The following is a 19809-nucleotide window of genomic DNA, read 5'->3' as shown; positions in this document are numbered from 1 at the left end:
GTCGGCTAGACGGCCAATGGGTTTGGCTATCACGTGTGTGTCTGTGAGGGGGGGGGGGTGGGGGAGGAGGGGGAGACAGGTCCTCAGAGAGAGAGAGAGGAGTTGACCAGGTGTATCACAGAGCGACTCACTTAGTGCTGGTCATGACCACAGCTCCATGCAGATAGCTGAGAGAAGGGCGAAGTCAGAGTGAGGCGCAGTCACGGGACACAGGATGGTGAGGTGTTGGAAACGCTCAGAAGCCGGTTTGGAGGACTCACAATGCACGGTAGGAGAATGCCTGTCTGTTACCTGCGACTCCACATTTACAGACAAAGTTGAGGCACATTTATACACAGTAACATCTCTATCATGTCAATATACTATATAGGAGACAGGATGTTTTTAATTTAGACAATTTGTCTAGACCCTGTCTTTGCCATACCTAGGCAAGTATACATACAGTATCTGTATTGTAAGAGGTGATAGATTGTCTATATGGTCTGCTGTCATCAGGATGGGGGCTCAACAGTGTCCCCCCAGTTCCCACACAAGGCATTCTGGGGCAGCCTCTCTGCCACTCTGCTCTTGGTCATCATCGCCCTCAGTCTGACAGGGCATCTAGGGCTACGACGCTCCGACTCTCAGGTAAAGGCTCAAGCTCATGCCTGTCTCACCGACTTGTGTAGTGTTGTTAATAGCATTTAATCGGTGTAACATTCACTCAAACTTGTACCATGTTTTTAAATCAAAGTAATCGAGCAGCGAGCTGTTAAATAGACACTGAGGCTAACAATCGGGGTGTGTTGAGTGAGTCTATCTTCCTAATGTAGTCTTTACAGGTCGTCAGAATCACAGTTCCAGATCAGACCGGTGCCCTGATCAACCAATTAGCACTGGTGGACAAGCACAACGACCTGGTGACCTACTCTGTGACCTCACAGCCCAACCACACATCCACGGTGCTCTTTGACATGAAACATGTAAGCAAACCTTTCTCTTTGTGTTGTTGACATACGGTGAACTGAACAAGTTGGCTCAAGCAGAAACAAGACTGGCACCCAGGCCAAAACTAAGCTATAATGGGTCTTTTTATGGGTCGTGAGAAATGTATGCACTCACTGCAATGTAAGTCGCTTTGGATAAAAGCGTCAGCTAAATGGCATATATGTATGTTCCTCTATACAGGGTTTGATATGTTACAAGCCTGATAACCAGGAGACTTGCTTACTGCACAAGATGGAGAGGTCAGATTATGAAAACGTGCACTCCCTCCTCGAGGAATCAACGCAAAAGGTAAAGATGTTATGATCTCTTTCAGATAATATGATTCAAGTTGTCTTGTGTGCCATGATCCCAGCCGCTGCAATGAGTCTCAATAACAAAGTTGAGGAAAATCAGTTGCCTAGGGACTTGAGAAACAGAAACAGATTGGCACCCAAGCTAGAGTCCAGAGTTGAGGGTGACCTTTTACATACGCCAGACACCTCCAAAAAACAAACCAATCCCTGCTCTGTTGGTCTGTCACATACTGCAGTTGCTAATGTGTGAACTGGCAAGGGTGGTCACCGTAACTGACTCATAGCTTAGCGCCACCTCTTGTATACTTGGGTTTAGATTTAGGAGAGCTTATTTGGCGCCCCACCCCAGAGAGGGGGTAATGGAGCAGACAAGGCCTCATAGGCTTATAGTTACTCACTCCTCCATGGCTAAATTCCTCAGCACATCTGATCCTTCCAGCCCCCTCTCTCTCCTGGATCCTCTTACAGGAGGGGATAGGAGTGAGGCTCAGCCCTGCACAATGGCCACTCTGTCTGGGGGCCTTTTTGGCTTTTAAGGCTCTGCTCTGCTGGGTATAAAGGAGAGCCTTCCGTTAGCCAGAAGGAAGGGCCTGTTCAATAGTAGACACCCAGATCTCAGCACTTGCTTGGGTGTCCTGCAGGTAATTACAGAATGGGAATTTGGCTGTGTCTGTAGTACTGGGCAGTAAACATAGCAATGAATTTGTTCTCTCTTTCCTGGCTACAGTGATACCTGTTTTGATAATATCTGTTTCAATCATGGCTACTTAAATGATGGATTCACAAAAGTATGTACTGGTTAGTCATTATCTTTTGGATAAAGAGCCAATGTAGCAGAGTTAATTGGACCCAGGCACACCACTGATTAAGCTCATTCATTTTTTTTAGGGTGTAGACTTCAGTTACATAGAGTTGCTAGTAAAATATATGCTATTTTTACCAATTTGTGTTTACTAATTTGCCCATGCAATCTGATAAACTAAAGTAATGGATGTTTCTCAAGTATTTGTGTATGAGAACCAACTCTCATGGTATCCAATGTCTCATAGAACTAGTCTCTTGCACCCGAACCACCCACTGATTGTGGTCATTAAATCTTGATTGGTTGGATAGACTTCATCCACACTGAAAAGCTAGTTCAAACAGTGGGCCTCTCTGAGGGCAATCTCTGTGTTCTTGGGCACAATGCTCTTTAGAAGGGAGGAAAACAGGTTGCTACAAGGCCCGCTCAAGCATAACAACACCTTAAGTGGTTCCTATCTGACCCATCACCAGTGTAAATGGTGCAATTACAAACATCCTTTGTGCCAAATGAGGGAAGCCAGGGCAGAGAAATACGCCTGACAAAGACAGCAGAGCTGACCTCATGAGTGATGATACACTCAACAATGGCAACTTGGGTTTCATGTCAGTTTCTATAAAACAAACAATTTATAACTATTCACATCTTTGTCACAACTCCTACATGTTGCCACTGTGCTTGTATATTACATCATTCATAAGATCGTGAGAAAATGTCTTCTCACATACTGTATGTAGTGTATGATTGTCCTGTGTTTTTATACTGAAGTGGCCCACTTGTCCAGGTATCTTTTGAAAGGTATCTCCTGGTTAGAAATGTTGTATATCTAGTGAAATAAAAATTATATTTGTCTCTGACAGGAGAGCCAGTTCCTGCTTGCAGGGAATGAGACCCAGAGGCACACAGAGTTTTTAGGGGTGATGGGGAGCAGTCAGGTGGACCCGTCGACCCTGGAGGAGCCACTACAGGACCTGTGTCAGCACCGCTCCATCCACTGGACCAGGAGATCCGATGGTGAGTCCAGTGACAACTCCCGCCCCTACCCCGCGCATACACACCACTCTGGCTACCTGCTAGCAAATACATGTTTGCTTGCCTTGATAATTGACTATGACGACATGCATTCATACTACAACTGTGAGGAGTGGGTCAGATCTCATGTCAAGATAAATCAAACAATTCTCATTTACAGTATATAAAGGAAAGACCAAGGCCTATGTTGTTATAAAAGGTACCTTACCATTTGGGAGAGTTTGCCTTCAAAGCTGGCTGTTGGCAGCTCTTTACAGAGCAGAGTGTGAGGGAGAAACATAATCCTAAACTCCAGTGCAGTATGACCTTTCCACTGTCGCAGTAAATAACAAAAACAACCTTTAGGCTGAACCTCCCGCTACACGAACCAACTATAGTTTGTAAAGAACAGACCAATTGCTAACTTTTTATAGGGGATGTCTTGTCTATTAAAATGCCTGTTCAGTGACTGACGTCCGTTCTCTCTCTGAAGGCCCAGGAAAACAACGTCTGGTCTACTTCTGCATCGACATCTGCTTCCCCAGCAACATCTGTGTCTCTGTGTGCTTCTACTACCTGCCAGAGTGACCGTCTGCTCACAGCATATACCAGCGTTGATCAGGGAACAAAATCCTTCTCATCCCTGCTTATCCGGAGTGCCGGCTCCAAAAACACTCAGAAAACAGGAACAGGAGCCGGCTTTGACTCCAACGCAGCCCCTGCTGCCACCACTAGTCCCTTCCCAGAGAAAAGAGACGGAAACAACCTGTCAAGTTATCTGCAAATCCCATCGTCACCCTATTCATGTTTAATACCTTCTCTTGTGGCAGCGTTTGGAGATTACGTTTTTTTTGTGCTTGTATTTCCTGTAACCCACAGCTGACGAGTAATTATGTGTAACCATTCCTATTTGCTGGAGTGTCTTGATCTCCCTAATAAAGGACAGTTGTTTAAAATATCTGTTTTATTTCCCAAAGGGTCCTGAAAGAACGAAATGGAGAGATGACTAAAACAGACTCAAAAACAGTATATGGTTAGATATTTCAGTTTAAATGACTGATTTACTGGTATTAAGAATAAATGGCAAATGCTGTACATCAAGGCAATGGTACCTCTGAGGCTAACATACTACACACCAGTTATTCTTTACTGCTAATGATAATATCCAGTACAGTCACAATTTAAATCAGTCCTCTTTACAAGTACTCACCAGAGTATTCTCAGACTTCACTATTAAAACCTTTCAAAAGGCTTTCACCTTTAAGATGTTGGACGTGGTACATGAATTTGGATAAATATGACACAAGCCCATAGTACAGTACATACCGTAACCCCAGTCTGACAAAAATGTGGTCCTTATGTGGAAAATGTACAAAAGCACTGTATCTCCCTTTCATGATAAACCATAATAAAGCTTTTCTGCAGGCAGGAGCTGTGAGACTGTGAGATACAGATGCAGACTGGTGTGGGACTGGGGCTTGTTATGAAGAGGATAGAGACAGTCACTGAGCCTCGCTCTAGAGAGAAGGACCAACAAATGCTCCACAGGGTCATCTTCTGTCATCTCCTCCTCAGCCCAGGACGCTGTCGTTGAAGGCCAGACACACAACAGCCTTCTGATGTCCACTGTACTCCCGCTTAATCTCCCCAGTCTCCACACACCACAGACGAGCCAGGTTGTCTGACGAGGCTGAAAAAAAAAAAAGTAATCACAAAAAAGTGCTGATTCATCTGTTATGCCCACTTGTATTACAGTCACAGGACATAAAAAACAATATATCAGCAAAATATTAACAAAATAGCAACATTTTAACAAAATAGCAAAACTATTTTACAAAACAGAACAATAAAACAATAACATCATGTAGTATGTTATTGTCTCTATGTTGTAGTTTGTGTGTGTATTATTGTTTTATCATATGTTGTATGGAACCTAAGGAAAGGGTTTCCGGGAAAGAGAATGGCAATTTGTTGTTTCTCATAGAGATGAGAAATGAACAAGTACTGACCTGTGACAATGTACTGGGAGTCTCCAGAGAAGGCACAGTCCCACATCCAGCCTCTGGATGTCTCTCCAGGGTTGTTACTCTTAATGCTGAGCTCTGTCATCAGGGAAAAGTTCGATGTCCTCCAGATCTTACAAGTCTGGTCAGCTGAACAGGTGGCCAGCAAGCTGTGGTAAAGAAACAATCAAGTCACATATTATTACTACACAAAACATGTTGTCACAAAACAAAGTGAACACAAAGTATTAATAAATACAGACAGGTTCTAAACATCATCTACACAAGGTGTTCTGGCAGCGCTGCAAGGTGCTGGCTTTGGAGATTCTAGATTAATTCCTGGTACAACAACAGTAAGTGAATTCACCATTGACAATTCGCTATCATCTTTATCAATGATTCATCAGTTACAACCCTTCACTGACATTGAGTAGAGGTGACCCTGCAATAAACTATTAAAAAGCAGAATGTGTCACTACAGTGAACTAAATCCTCTGGGCTAGTCGGTGTGGTGTGGCACACTCACGTGGAATCAGGGCTGAATTTGCAGCGTAGAGAGTAGCGCTTGTGAGCTGGGATCTTGGTCTTGGGAATTAGCTGGGTCACCTCATCGCCCATTCCTCCTGCCAGGTTCCACACGTAACAGTTGCCCTGGGGGATACAGAGGGGAAGTTACAATTTTAGCTAGAAACACACACACACACACACACACACACACACACACACACACAGCAACATTCAGCAGAGACTATCACACCAGGTCTAGATACAAAGTTGGTATTCTGACCGAACTGTTGACAGCGGCCATGTAGCTGGCATCAGGGTCGATGTGGACCGAGTTGATGGACACTTCTGGTTCAGGAATGAGCTGTTCGTTGTGATCCGTCTTCAGATCCCAAATATGGATCACACCACTCTGGTCTCCCACTATCAATTCTGCCTATAACGTTCACACAAGCCGGGTTGACAGTCAGTTACACAAAGTATTCATGCATGCAGAGTGTTTTAATAATGCTATGTTTGTCTTCGGTGTACACTTGTTGCAAGTCACTAAAAGCGTCTGCTAAATGGCAAACATTTAAAAATGTACACTGCCTGAGGTACAGGGTAAGCTAATGAACTAACAGAGCATAGCTACTGCTCTAATATCACACTTGCTGCTCCCTCTAGTGGTGACATGTTTTTCATGAGTAGATTATAAGTGAGTTATGACTCACCTGGTTGGGGTGTAAACAAACACAGTTGATGGGAGCATTGACCTGAAAGATCCTCTGACATTGCAGGTTCCTTGACCTAGGAAACAGTATGGTTCAGCTTGGTTACAATTCCGTAGCAGACAGACAAACAGAATTTGGGATGAAATAAAACATTTGTTTTTGCCTTCTCCTCATTAGCCTCTGGAGCAGCTAATCAACAGTACCTGAGGTCCCAGATGCGAGCCATGCAGTCCTCTCCCCCTGTGTACATCCAGCGTCCGTCTTCATGGAAGCCCACTGATGTGATGTTCTTACTGACACCGTCATAGTTAATGACAGGGTTTGGGTTGTTGGAGTTCAGGTCATACATGCGGATGTGCTGATAACCTGAAATATAAAGCAAACAGTATAGGACTTCACAGTGAAGTAGAATGTTGTGGGATTGTAAAGTAAATGTGCTGATATCTAGAGTTTAGCATGCATCTACTTTCTGAACAAACCTGCAGCTGCAATCATACTCCTATCAGGGGTCACCTCAAGGGAATTCACTTGCTGGTGGCATTTGTTAAGAAAAGAATGACAGGTATCTCTACTCATGTTGACAATCAATCTGAACCATGAAATCAGAAAGGATATAGGAAATCATTGGGAATGGTCAATAAATAACTCAAATATGAAGCATAGCAAAGATACAGAGTCCTGATGCTGAACTGTCCTGGTACAGATTCCGCTGTGCGCCTGCCAGAACCGAACCGTGTGGTCATATCCAGCTGTGGCCAGAATCACTGGGTCGCTTCCCACTGTCCCCTGCCCCTGGTTCACATTCATGCTTGAATGCTGTCACTGCAAGACTAGCGATGGGTAACAATATGAAGTATTGAAAACGTTAGAGAGCAAAGTTACACGGTCAATGCAGCTGTCAATACGTTTCTAATACCATCAACATTTAGCTAATGTCAACATCAACAACTTGACAGCTCTTTGGCCAGCTTGCTAGCTAGCTGGCTAACCAAAGTCTAACAAAGCGTCTATGCAAACAACACAGAAGAAAAATCCTATCTTACCACCCAGCTGAGTTGTACTGCAATGTTGTCAATCCACGCTGGTTTTAATAGCACAAATGACAGATGATACACACAATCTAATATTAAAACACTTTTGGTTACCCTTGTGCATCAGAAAATTTAGAGGGACGCCGTCGTAATTGTTCCCTTCTACAACAACTACTGAAAAACTATGGTTCCGACTAGGCACTTACTGTGTATTACCGCCTCCTACTGTCCAGTCGTGGTATGACAGCAGCTATCTGCCTCTTACAGTAGTTGTACATTTCTGCTGATTGACGCCATCAATAAGCCAATAGACAGATGTTTACAAATTGTATACTTTTAATGTCACTTTACATGGAAACCAGAACAGAGATATAAACAGAGATAATCCTTGAGGCTTTGATATCAATAGATGGATGACAAAGTGAATATATAAAAAGTTAAGTAAAAAAACAATTTTCATAGACGCAGAACCCTCAAGCTTTGTAAAAGTGCATCCCAATCCTAATCAGTTTAGGCTGGCGTCCATCTGTTGACACTATTAATTCACACAGCTACTGGAGGACAGACATGCTTTGCTTCACCTCCCCAGGATCGGCCAGTGAGCACGCCAGGATGCTTCCTCTCATGCCACTCTTGGTTTTGGGAGAGGGAAAGATCTGAAACATAAAATGTGATTTGAAATGTTTTCATATAAGTTCTTCTGACTTCATTTAAGGACCTCTGTGTTTGCTAAACAATGAGTGGTTAATCATGGAACTACTATATACTTCTACACACCTTGATGTATATTTTACATCTTTCCAAGAGAAACTTCCACTTCATTGCTGTTCGCTCATCCTCTGTTAAACTTTTAAATTCTTCAGGCTACAAACAGATGAGGACGTTATGGCACAGCATTGTATTCCTTGAGGCTTTATCAACAAATATGACACCAGTGGAGGCTGGTGGAGGTAGAAATCAGAGGACAGGCTCATTGTAATGCATGGAATGAATGAAGGATGGTATCAAACACGTGGGTTTGATACCATTCCTCATTCCGTTCCATGCATATCAATGAGCCCGTCGTCCGATTTCTACCTCCACCAGCCTCCCCTGGATGACACACTACTGTATGTTCCATACCAAGGCTCCCACATACACTGTGCTACATCCCCTACTGTAAATGTATGTAATGCCATGTTATTCTTTACCCTTAAAGAGCCCTTGTGTCACTCACAGTGCAGCCCAGTGTCTTCTCTGCAGCAGTGCCGTTCAGGGAGCAGGTCTGTAGGGTGCCTGTATGGTCTGTGATGTCCACCAGCAGGTCAAACCCTGTGGTCGCCGTCAGAGCCTGGTCTCTCCCAGGGCAGGCAGGGTTGCTGCAGCTCTGCAGCTCCTCGTTCACCTGGTATCTGCACTTGGTACTGAGATACACAGATTCACTGTAGGCCTTTCACCTGGTATCTGCACTTGGTACTGAGATATATTTATATAGTCACCGTTTTTTCAAATGGAATCTGTTTGGAATTGCACATCTTGCACATCATGTCAAAGATCACAACTCTTTTAGTTTGAAGCATTACCAATGTGAAAGGAGAGCATCACTTCTATAATATAGTGTGATTTTGATAGAATTGTGTGTCTGTGTGTATTCATTATTTAACTTACCACCTGCTTCTTATCACTTTGGAGACTGAGGAGTCTAGATCCAGTTTGGAGATTAAACTGTATGTGATTCCGAAGAAGACCTCAGGGCTTTCCTGGGTTTTGAGTTTGAGTTGACCCACCGTGTACACATCACTAATAGAATCCACTGGATATGGATAAACAATCGTCAATATACTGCGCATGTTCACAATTTAACACTTTAACAACACCCAAACATAATCAATCAATTAATCAGTCAATGATTATGCCGAGATATTGTAATGTATTGTAATATGTTTGGAAAAACATTTAAAAATCCCTTATAGTTAGTTACCTACCAGACACATCACCAGATTGCCGGTCGTCTTCGTCCAGTGCACCTGACTCAGACATCTCCTTGGCATAGCTGAATAGTAGGCTGGCTTCCTTGGTGTCTGACCAGTCAAAACAAATAATGTATATAGAATGAAAATATGCTCTATGCAACAACAACAAAAAATGCTTATCTCAGTGGTACACAATATGTTCAATTCAGTTAGGTAATGACATCCATACCAGGGTTGACAGTGATGATGGTTTTGGAGTTGACTGTTGCTGCCATGCAGTTGCGAAAGCTATCAAAGCCAATCCGTGTGTCAGAGATGAAGAGCACTTCCAGTATGGAAAAAAAAGTCAAATTCAGTGACCTTAACAGAAACACAAAATCTCACAAATTTCCATTTCACAAGTAACAGAGCATAAGTCACCACTGTATACCTGTTTCTCTTGGTATCAGGGTCTGGACAAGCTGAATGGCCTCTCTGTCCCAGCTGTGTGATACAGAGGTCACAGTTACTCAAGGGAAAGAGTAGTAAAAATGAAAAACACCTGGGTTACAGTGGTCCAGCCCCTCTCACCAGACTAAGGAAAAGGATGTGACAGAGTCATCAAAGAGCTTCACTTCCAGCCTCTGCCCTTTGCGCCGATCTGATGTGGTGAAATGCTTCGGCTCTCCAATCTGTGGAGTTAAAAAAACCTGTTGTTTAGGCAATTCTTTACAATAGTAGTATTTCCTTTGATGATCTGTTTGAGGCTCTGTCCTGTTTCTGAACCCAACAAAGTGCCTTTTGACCCATTTTGGACCCATTCCTGACTAAATGGAGACCATCCTCCTGATATAAATAAGTAAAACACTCTCACCGATCGAACTGCAGCGAGAACATTTATCACACTTCCATCCAGGCTCTGTCCATTGGCCACAATGTCACCCAGCGAGTAGAAGTCTCGGGGATCCTTCACAGGCAAGTGAAGCAGAGGAAGGAGCCTGTTCACCGTCTCCATGTCGGCACATATCAACACCTGTGAGTGAGCCTCAGTCACCAACAGTCTGTAGAAACTGAGATAGAAATAATAGGTTTAACAGATAACTATATATATATATATAACTCTCTCTCTATATATATATATATATATATATATATATATATATATATATATATATATATATATATATATATCAAGTCCACAAGTATCATTATTGTGCGTTTATAGTAGCTATAATCTTGTTCATAAGCATTCGCTTACCATGGAGTTGTAGGGCAAAATCTGTCCTCCTTTTCTGGATCTTTGGAGGCAACTAAAGGATTTTCAATAACGACTGAGGGAAATAGAACATATGTGTTATAATTGTGTAACTACAACTACTGTATGTTCATTTGATCCTATGATAGCCTCACCACAGTCTCCTATACTGAAGCTGTTGGAGAGTCCATTGATGTATCCATCATTTCCCCATGAGGAAACATTTACAAAATAGTCTGGCGAGTCCTTGATTGTGAAGCCAAAGGTGAATCTGTCAAAACCAATGTCTGAAATTCAAAATGAAAAGTATATTTTTAATTCAGAAAGTTCTTGACTTCTTGAGACTAATCTTAGTTCTGAGACCTGCCAGAAGAGGGTGGTAGTCAGCAAGACAAAAACAGTGGAAAGAGAAAAAACAGATTAGTTTAACCTACAATTAGGCCTTTCTCATTGGGAAGAGAACCAGCAGTAGCGGCCTACTTGACATCATTTGATGATACAGTACATTTTGAAAAAGGATTTAAATTCCTCAACTTTTTCTGTCTGGAAAGCTTTTGACATCAGTTTTTCCAATAATGACACCCGCCACTTTCTGCAAAACAGAGACAAAAATATTTAGATGTATCAAGGCAACAACATATCTGAAAAATCAAACATTTCTGAACTTGTATGACCATTGGATTGCTGCCAGTAGGTTTAACAGACAGGGAGCCTGAATAAGTATACTTTTATGGCCTATCAAGTAATACAGAAGACAAGTTACTTTATCAAGGGTCACTCACCGGACGTGCAGTGTTGGGATGTAAATCAGATATTGCAACAAAGTTTTGGACAGGGGCGTTGTATGTCATTTCAATGAAATCCAGTTCAAACTAATTAACTTTGCGTGTTGTCGAGAAGGACAATGCCAGTTAATATCTATTAGACATATAATGTCGGTGACAAGTTAGCCTGGGCTACAAATAAACCTTTTAAACCTAGCTATATGCTAAACTAAATTATTTTAAGCCTAACGTAACGCCACCCGCCCTGCACCCTCAGCGTTACACCTGCAGCAGATCACTTTGTAGGCTAAATAGGTTAAACCGTTTTCTCACAGTTTAGAAAAAGAAACTATTACGAATAAAATACGTTATAAAAATAAGTTATCAAACAGTATAGGTAGGTAGCTTTAGTGTCGAGGTAGTTTTCGCGGCAAACTCTCAACCACGCGACGCACGAGCCGTTCAGTAAACAGCACGCGCCAGTTGCTACTTTGTTGCATCTTCATGGCTCGAGTTTGAATGTCCTGCATTCGCGAATGTAATATTTCAATCACTGCAGTGTCATTTTGTACACTGAGGGATGCCTCTGCCAAACTGAAATGCTGGAGTCCAGTCTCGGTTGATAGCTACACATCATCGCCTCGTTGTAGGTCAAAGATATAAGATTGCCTGCATTCTCACAGTTCTTCTTCTCCTCAACCCCCACCCACCTTGGCGCTTATTTAAAAATGAGATCAATAACAACTGCCTCTGTGCAATTCTCAGTCCTCATAGGAGTTTTATGGCCTGTGGTTGTGGGTGATTAAATTCCCCCTGTTGTTGAGGACACCCATTCAGATCCTACTGTAGAAACAGCCCACCACTAACAAACCCTCTTTTTGATAACCTCTATTAATTGTCCTGAACCAGCTGCCCTTTATGACCTGACCAAGAGTACACACAAAAACACAATCTATATTATTGTATCCACATTTATGTTGTACATTTCATTCATTAAGCACAGGTTTATGGTTTATTTTCCTGATAAGTTTACAGCCAGTGCATAAAAGAGGCTATGAAATGGGCTCAATCTTATAGAGCAAAATAGGTCAATAGGTCATGTTTATGGGCTATCTATATGGACTATCTAGTGAACTTGCCCACGGTAGGCCTTTGTGCTATTCCACTACTGGATTTTCCCTTTTATTCTCTCTCTTTTCTCTCAGATATTGCCCCAGTAGGCTATTGTACAGGACATCTTCTGGCTAGATTTAAACTTTACTCTTCAGATACAACATTCAACATTTCCCAAAGAAAAGCAGTACAGCTGTGCAAACATAGGATTGCCATACAACAATGTGAAACTGGCAATGATGCACCTGCATTCTAGAAGCGGAGTATAAAAGCCTTTGGCACGGCCTGTCTGTTCCGTGGCGTTGATGTTCTGAATGCTTCCATCACAAAGGGAGAAGAACTGCGCCTCAGGCGAAGGTATTGTACCTGTTTGAGGGCTACGATGATCCAACCTGCCTTACACTCGTCAGGGATATGTATTTGATGAGACAGCTATGACAGTTCCTCCCTCCACCAGATGCTCTGAACTGCTTTGATACACTAAGCCTGCGCTGCAACGCGATACAGTGTTACACAGCTGAATGGATATCAAAAGGTGTAACTGGAAACCTCATTCAGGTTTTGTCAGTTAAGATCCTTACAGTAATCCTCGTGGTTGTGTTTTGGGCATTTCAAGACCCTGGCTGCCGTTGATTTTCACACAACCTTGTTTTCTAGTGTTGGTTTGTGTAGGCTAATATTTGGAAGTGTGGATAGGCTGTATAATACAAATGTGCTGCAAACAATAGAGGTTCATGTTGCCAGTGACTGTTAAAGTGGTTTTAGTTTGACAAGTTGAGTCTTCATGTTTAGTCAACACTGTATGTTGGTGGTTTTATGTTATAATGTAATTCAGAGGTGTAGACCCACATTTGAATAGTGGGAAGAAATCAATTTGTCATTTGCACCTCTTGCTATTCAAACATCAAATCTCAAATTCAAATTTCATTAGTTGGCCATTTCGGGAACACAATTTGTGATTCCATTGATCACACCAAATGAAATGACACCAAATAAATGATGTGAAATCTGTCTTTTCGTAGAATGATTTATTCAACATGCATGCATTACTACTGCAACTGCATTAACCGATCAATCAATCTCTACATCCCATAGAACTATAGTTGCATTCAACACATTTGATTCATACGAGCTGAAATTCATATTCAGAACATGTTTACCTGAAGTACATACATTAAGATCCAAACAGAGTCACTGATGGAATGTGTTGTGATTGGATGGCCCCTCGCCTGAGGTCGGCTCCCATGAGTCTTCACCAGGGAGGGCCCTGTGCGGTCTACCGACCCCTGAACTATTAATCAACCATTTATGCATCTCAGCGTCTGAGAGGGTAGCCATGTTACACTGCTCACCAGCCCAGATATATTACATGTTACCCACTGGGACTATAACGATCATGTTTCCTCATTTAGCACTCAAGTGAAAGTAAGTAACAGTTGCCTATACTGTACTACATGGCATTTGAATACATGATGTTCAAGGCAGCTTTTAACTGTTGAAATCTTTGTTTTCATTTTTGGCTGTAATATCTGCCATTTGATGCTATACTCAACTGTGATATTGACACAGTTCTCCTCAAAGAGAAGAGAGAGTAAAAATGAAGAGAGGAGACCAACTGTAGGAACTTCAATGATAAATGGGTCCAAATAGTGTTGTAATTTGCAATTTGGGAGCTGGATGGGAGAGCTACTTAACATTCTCAGGTGCTGGGTTACACATAGAACAAAGGTTCGAGTCCACACACCAACAATGGAACTATTGTTATTAATCGAACCAGTGGTGCAAAGCTATATAAGAATGAAACCATAGCACAGATGGTGTATGGATCAAACTGAAGTAATGTGTTTCATCAGATAAAAGCATACTTACATGCTATGATGACAAAATAATGCTGTGTAATAACCAGAAACTGTTTATGACAACTGTTAGCGCGGAACAGGGTTTTGCAGAAGTGGAAAAAGTCCAGACCAGAAGTGTACGTGTGCTGTGCTGTAATTTTCCTGCCACCTGTATAGTATGTGTGCTATGTGCAGCCATTTCATCCAGCTGCTGGAGCTTTGATAGAACAATGCACTCTGTCTGTTCGCCATCATGTCCAAGGAGCCTGGTGCAGTAATTCTCCAGAGGAGGCTTTAAATCATTTTAATAACGTGCTGATGAAAAGCAGCACGGAAGGAGAAAGCAGTGACATTACACTGCATGATGTCAGCAATCAACATGTTAATGCTAAGACGTTAGCCTTTGTAATCATATTCTTCTGCTGTCCATTCTTCGTACAAGTCATGTTTAGTTTGGGCAACAGTAGTGTTTTACATCTACAAGATTGTGTGTGCATGCATTCCTGTGTGTGATGATGTACTATTGAAAAGATAGACATACATAACTCAATTCTAACTTTTTATCCACTCAAACAAAAATCCAGTTTGAAATACAATAACTGTCAGTATAATGTTACCCAGTGAGACTATTATCCATTTGTCATCTTTACTGTGGAAAGACCAGTGCTGTATTTCAATAACATCAAAGCCCATTCTGGTGCCTGTCTATCCCAAATGCATTCAGAATAGAGAATATTTAGGTTGTTCTACTTGGAGCGGCCTTGACAGAAATATCTGTAGCTCTGAATTTGACCTCAAGTTCTTCATTTTCTCAATAAAACAAGCCTTTGAAGTCCCAAATAAGAGGGAGCACACATTTGTTCAATTATTTCAGAGAACAGAAGAGAAACAGAAGCTTTCATTTCTCGGTCGCATGTGTTTCACTGAACAATGAGCCCATTTTATTCTGGAACCAAATATGAGGGAAAGAAGTGGGACAAAGTTGCACAGTGTGTCACAGTAATGTCATTCAATAACAGAATGTTTAGCCTTAGTGTTACACTGTATACTGTAGTTTACATGCTGATTTTATATGATATGGAATATTAAAAAATAGTAATGTCAGTGTTATCAATTATTTGTGTTCTTTACAAGTGCATTAAGTTCAGCATTAACTGTGCAGTTAAGCCACAAAGCTGTAGCAAAGATGGATGCAAGTTTGGATGTGGACGGACCTTAAAATAAGCTACACAAACGAAGAACATATGTAGAACACATAGAACATATAGAACATATAGAACATATAGAACATAGAACACATAGTCTACAGTAACTCATTGATATTCAGAGTTTTCTAGTGCAATCTATCTTTAATTTAAACAAGGTTGCAGACGGTTTTTCTGTGCATGTGTTTGATGCATTACAATGAGCCCAACCTCCGATTTCTACCTCCACCAGCCTCCACTGATTTACTATAGATTTCTGCTGTCACCTCAGTAGCACGTATGTGCTCTCCAGAGGTTGGTTGGGGCAGTCATTAAGTTTCACAGTAGCTCATGTATCACACAAGTCAGACATCCCATTAATCCACTCTGGTCACCACCGTCTGCCACTGTGCGCTATCTGTATTCCAGGTTATCCACTGAAGATCTCCAGTGACCTATTGAAGGTGGATGGTGTTGTCGCTGTGTGACACTGGCTTGAGTGTTGAAAACAACATGAAATAGGCCAACTGTATACAGTAACTAAAACCAGGAGAAATGCATCCTCTGCTAGTGCCGAACAATGGAAATGTGGTACACCTCAAATTTGTTAGGATGAAGTTGCTTTAATTGATTTTAACAATGTATAATGGAATTCTACATCCTTGTCAAGAACTAAATGTTAGAACAATTTGACCTTTTCAATAATTTGGCCTTTCAAAATCAAACTGAACTATTAGAGGAAAAGGGTTCGGTCTCAACTGTCTCTTTGAGTTATTCCCCTCCTGGATGGTAGGCTGGACTGGTTGTAATGGCACATATGCTAGCGATCAAATTTTGTTACAGGCAACCCTTCTTGAAGCATTAATAACAGCGTGGTTTGGGTTTAATAAAAAGGAATGGAACGAATTATGGACTTATCCCAGTCATGTACTGCAGAAGAGTGGCCAAAAGCCATTCCAGGGATTGGAGAGATGACAGGGTGAAGGAATGTCACTGGGAAGAGCCAGGCTTCCCAGTAATTACCAGTCAGGCCCTTGGGATTCATACTGCGGTGGAGATAGGAACACACAGCGAGTCAGACTGAAGACATCACAGACCCAGGTCCCAGTCCATGCCACTCGAGAGAATGGAACAGGCAACAACTACATGAAGACTGGATATCTTCTTCAACTAAATGAAGAAGATATTCCACCTACTCCTGAAGGAAACTGGAACAGGGGAGGCTGGTGGAGGTAGAAATCGGAGGGATATCAAACACCATGCATTACAATGCAAGGAAAGGAATGAGGAATGGTATCAGACACATGTTCCTCATTTCATTCCATGCATTACAATGAGCCCATCCTCCGATGTGTACCTCACCCAGCCTCCTCGAGCTGAAAGTAGAGGCACCTTCTACTGAACCTCCATTTTCCTCCACGAGTGGTAGAATAACTTGTGCACCTTGTTTGGACTGCAAGACATTTTTCTTTGCAACAATTGCAACAGTCAACAGCTGTTTATCCAAATTAAATACTGCTCAAGATAAATAAAGACAGGAACACAGAGTGACACTACAGATACAGATATACTGTATTGCATACTGTGTGTGCCAGTGAAAGCAAGGGTCTTACCGGGTGGGTGGAGAGACTCACCCCTGCCCCCAGAGAGAGTGACTGTGTCTGTCCTTAAATCAGCAGCCGGTCTGTGATGTGACAGGTTAGTTAGACCTACAGCATGGTGGTAGGTCCCTGGCTCCCCACTTCCTGAAAGACTGTCTGCCTGTGACATTATATTTAGTCTCCACATTGGTCTTCATGCCATCTCTCTCCCTCACTGTCTCTGTCTCTGTGAGGTGCATTATATTGCAAACTGATGTGAATGTCGCCCCCCAACATGATGCACAATCAAATAGATTTTCTTCACTGCTTTAAACTGTGTTTTAAAACCTTCCAGTGAGATACAAAGGTTATGAAATCCATCCGACAGCTAGGCTTTCATGAAAATGATTGTGTCATGAAAGAGAACATTGTAATTTTGTTTATAACTCATCATCAAGCTTGTATAGTGGTTCTATTGTGTGTCATGGCAGTAACAGCATTCAGAGAGGTCCTCCAGATGAGCAATCTAATTTCAGCCAGACTGGCCTGGCTACTGTTCAATCTAATCTACAGGTTTATCTTGAGTAAGTGCAAATGCAAGGGTCTTATTAACAACAAGCTACATCTCATTGATTTCCACCGCTGTGACCACAGCGGTACATCAGCTTGATCCACTCAGACAAGCTGTAACTGGGCAAGTAGCTGTTATAAATGCATTGGCTTGTCATCTTGTGTGAAGATACTTTTACATTGTTAAAATGTAATGACGCATTCACACACACACTCACACAAGCATGCATGTACGCACGCACGCACGCACGCACGCACGCATGCACAGACACACACACACACACACACACACACACACACACACACACACACACACACACACACACACACACACACATGCCACACATAACATCTGCACCCTCTCATCCCCTTATCATCGCAGGTCCATCAATATCATATTACCTGTTCTTTTAGCTTTTTATTGATCATTCACCCTGAGCCTGTTCATGTGTGGATTACAACGTGCTCTATTACCTGTGCCTGCGTGTCAGAGTGTCAGATAGCACCGTGAACACTGGACAGCATTATGGCCATGCTGGCTGCTGATCGATCGCTGGGAGTTGGAAGTGTCCCTGATTGCAGGGTATCTTCATGGCACAGATGGATGCATGGCATCAGTGCAGCAGTCTAAAGTCAGATGTATAAAGTAGGTTACCTTTACCCCATCAGTACTATGTAGTGTGTTCCAGGGGAGGCTGGTGGAGGTAGAAATTGGTTCATTGTAATGCATGGAACGGAATGAGGATTCCTCCTTCCCTGGTGTGTTCTGTTGCGCTATGACTCTGGGCCTGGACAGCCTAGATATCACAATCAGCAAATGCTGTCAATGTCCATTGCCATAGTTGAATTGCAACCAGTTCAATGTTTTACCCTAGAATGACACAATTTTAGTTTTTAACTTTGAGCGAAAATCACACGTCCTTCCTTCCCAACATTTGTTGATTCCCTCCCCCCAACCAGTTCAATGTTGCCATACTGTATGTAAATATAGTTAGGATGTACTATTGTGGTTAAAGCGAGTCTTCAATTGTCTGTCTCTCAATATCTTAGACAGAGTCGTGTGGAATTATGGCATGCATATAATGTAAGACTCTTGGAGAATTATGGCATGCATATAATATAATTTTCTTTGTCAATTTCTAGTTTTTCTCATCCCTCAAACCATCGTGGTCACAAGTCACGGTCATGAGTTGACTTTACTGAGAGCATTTACCAGCTTATGACTTCATTTCCAAAAAATACTGTTGGAATGAATTTTTTATTGTTAGAACTTACCCTTGTTTATCTTGTAATTTTCTTGAAATCACATTTTAATGGCGATACAGATTGATCATTGCGTTTGTGGGTAATGATCTAGTCTGGGAACATTATTATTATGGGTGGAATCCTTAGTCTGCATGTGTACTGTAAATCTGCATTGATGTCAATACTAAATTTGAATGATAGGATTCCACCCTATATTTGTCTGCATGAGAGAGAGACAGAGAGAGAGAGAGAGAGAGAGAGAGAAAGAGAGAGAATATGAAAGAGTACTGTATGTGTGGGACTAATCCATCAAGTCTACTTTTCTCAGGCCTGTGTCCCTCTCCCCAGAGAGGATGATCTGCGCATGCCATGCACACGTGCAGGCTCTCTTTCATACATACTCTTTAATATTCTCTCTCTCTCTCTCTCTCTCTCTCTCTCTCTCTCTCTCTGTCTCTCTCTCTCTCTCTCTCTCTCTGTCTCTCTCTCTCTCTCTCTGTCTCTCTCTGTCTCTCTCTCATGCAGACTCTCTGTAACCCGCTCTCTCTTCCTCTCTCCTAGGACTATCGCAGCAAATCCTCAGCCCTTGGAGTCGATGTGTGACACGGTTCTTATTGAATACGGCCATAAATCTCTGACCTCCAAACAGCCTCTCAACAGAGCACTCAGATATTAAATAATGAGAGTTGGGGAGATGCTCTGGTACATTTCAGGCCCTGGGGGCCGCATATTATATTGTGCCTGTCTTTTGATTAACATGGGAATAAACAGCACTGATGTCTCCCACCAGTTCACAGGAAGTGGACAGCATAGTCTCAGCTTTAGTCACTAATCACTGGAGATAATGTACCTCGGAGTACAACCGTCACAGGCTTCTCCCACGTGGGCACAGTGTCAGCACTTTGAATGGCCTCTGGTGTGACTGTGTACATTATGTGAGTATAAAACGATAATTCAAGAGACCTGATAAAAACCAAAACCAAAA

At 42.2% G+C, this 19809-nt stretch overlaps 3 protein-coding genes across 3 annotated transcripts; 1 reads left to right on the top strand and 2 right to left on the bottom strand.

Annotated features, from left to right (window-relative positions):
* Positions 1-214: 214 nt before the first annotated feature.
* On the top strand, positions 215-3681 carry bricd5 (BRICHOS domain containing 5; the record flags this gene model as incomplete). Its single annotated transcript, XM_083687028.1, has 6 exons — positions 215-268; positions 496-627; positions 822-962; positions 1168-1275; positions 2952-3096; positions 3587-3681. 6 exons carry the CDS (start codon positions 215-217, stop codon positions 3679-3681), a joined length of 675 nt encoding a protein of 224 aa, XP_083543154.1.
* Positions 3682-4075: 394 nt separating this feature from the next.
* On the bottom strand, positions 4076-7498 carry mlst8 (MTOR associated protein, LST8 homolog). The gene is made up of 9 exons (XM_083686980.1): positions 7357-7498; positions 6986-7143; positions 6793-6844; positions 6517-6679; positions 6314-6389; positions 5884-6036; positions 5623-5747; positions 5103-5266; positions 4076-4783 (listed from the first exon to the last, which is right to left on the bottom strand). The coding sequence occupies exons 2-9, from the start codon at positions 7118-7120 to the stop codon at positions 4665-4667; spliced, it is 987 nt and encodes a 328-aa protein (XP_083543106.1). The 5' UTR covers positions 7121-7143; positions 7357-7498; the 3' UTR covers positions 4076-4664.
* A 397-nt stretch (positions 7499-7895) lies between these two features.
* meiob (meiosis specific with OB-fold) lies at positions 7896-11381 on the bottom strand (the record flags this gene model as incomplete). Its single annotated transcript, XM_083687628.1, has 13 exons — positions 7896-8000; positions 8122-8208; positions 8561-8747; positions 8992-9136; positions 9309-9404; positions 9526-9621; positions 9727-9779; positions 9867-9967; positions 10150-10345; positions 10534-10606; positions 10686-10817; positions 11065-11122; positions 11313-11381. 13 exons carry the CDS (start codon positions 11379-11381, stop codon positions 7896-7898), a joined length of 1398 nt encoding a protein of 465 aa, XP_083543754.1.
* Positions 11382-19809: the final 8428 nt, after the last annotated feature.

This window comes from Argentina silus, assembly GCF_951799395.1.
Source record: "Argentina silus genome assembly, chromosome: 16".
In the NCBI taxonomy this organism is placed as follows: domain Eukaryota; kingdom Metazoa; phylum Chordata; class Actinopteri; order Argentiniformes; family Argentinidae; genus Argentina; species Argentina silus.
The sequence above is the reverse complement of the archived record's forward strand: the minus strand, read 5'-3'. Positions and strand labels throughout refer to the sequence as shown.

Bases quoted from the DNA above. Each gene is read 5' to 3' on its own strand.
- mlst8 (XM_083686980.1), bottom strand. From the start codon at position 7,120: ATGAATGTGAACCAGGGGCAGGGGACAGTGGGAAGCGACCCAGTGATT. The intron at 6,037-6,313 runs GTGAGTCATAAC...TGAACGTTATAG, and splicing joins TTTGTTTACACCCCAACCAG to GCAGAATTGATAGTGGGAGA. The intron at 5,267-5,622 runs GTGAGTGTGCCA...TCTTTACCACAG, and splicing joins AAATTCAGCCCTGATTCCAC to CTTGCTGGCCACCTGTTCAG.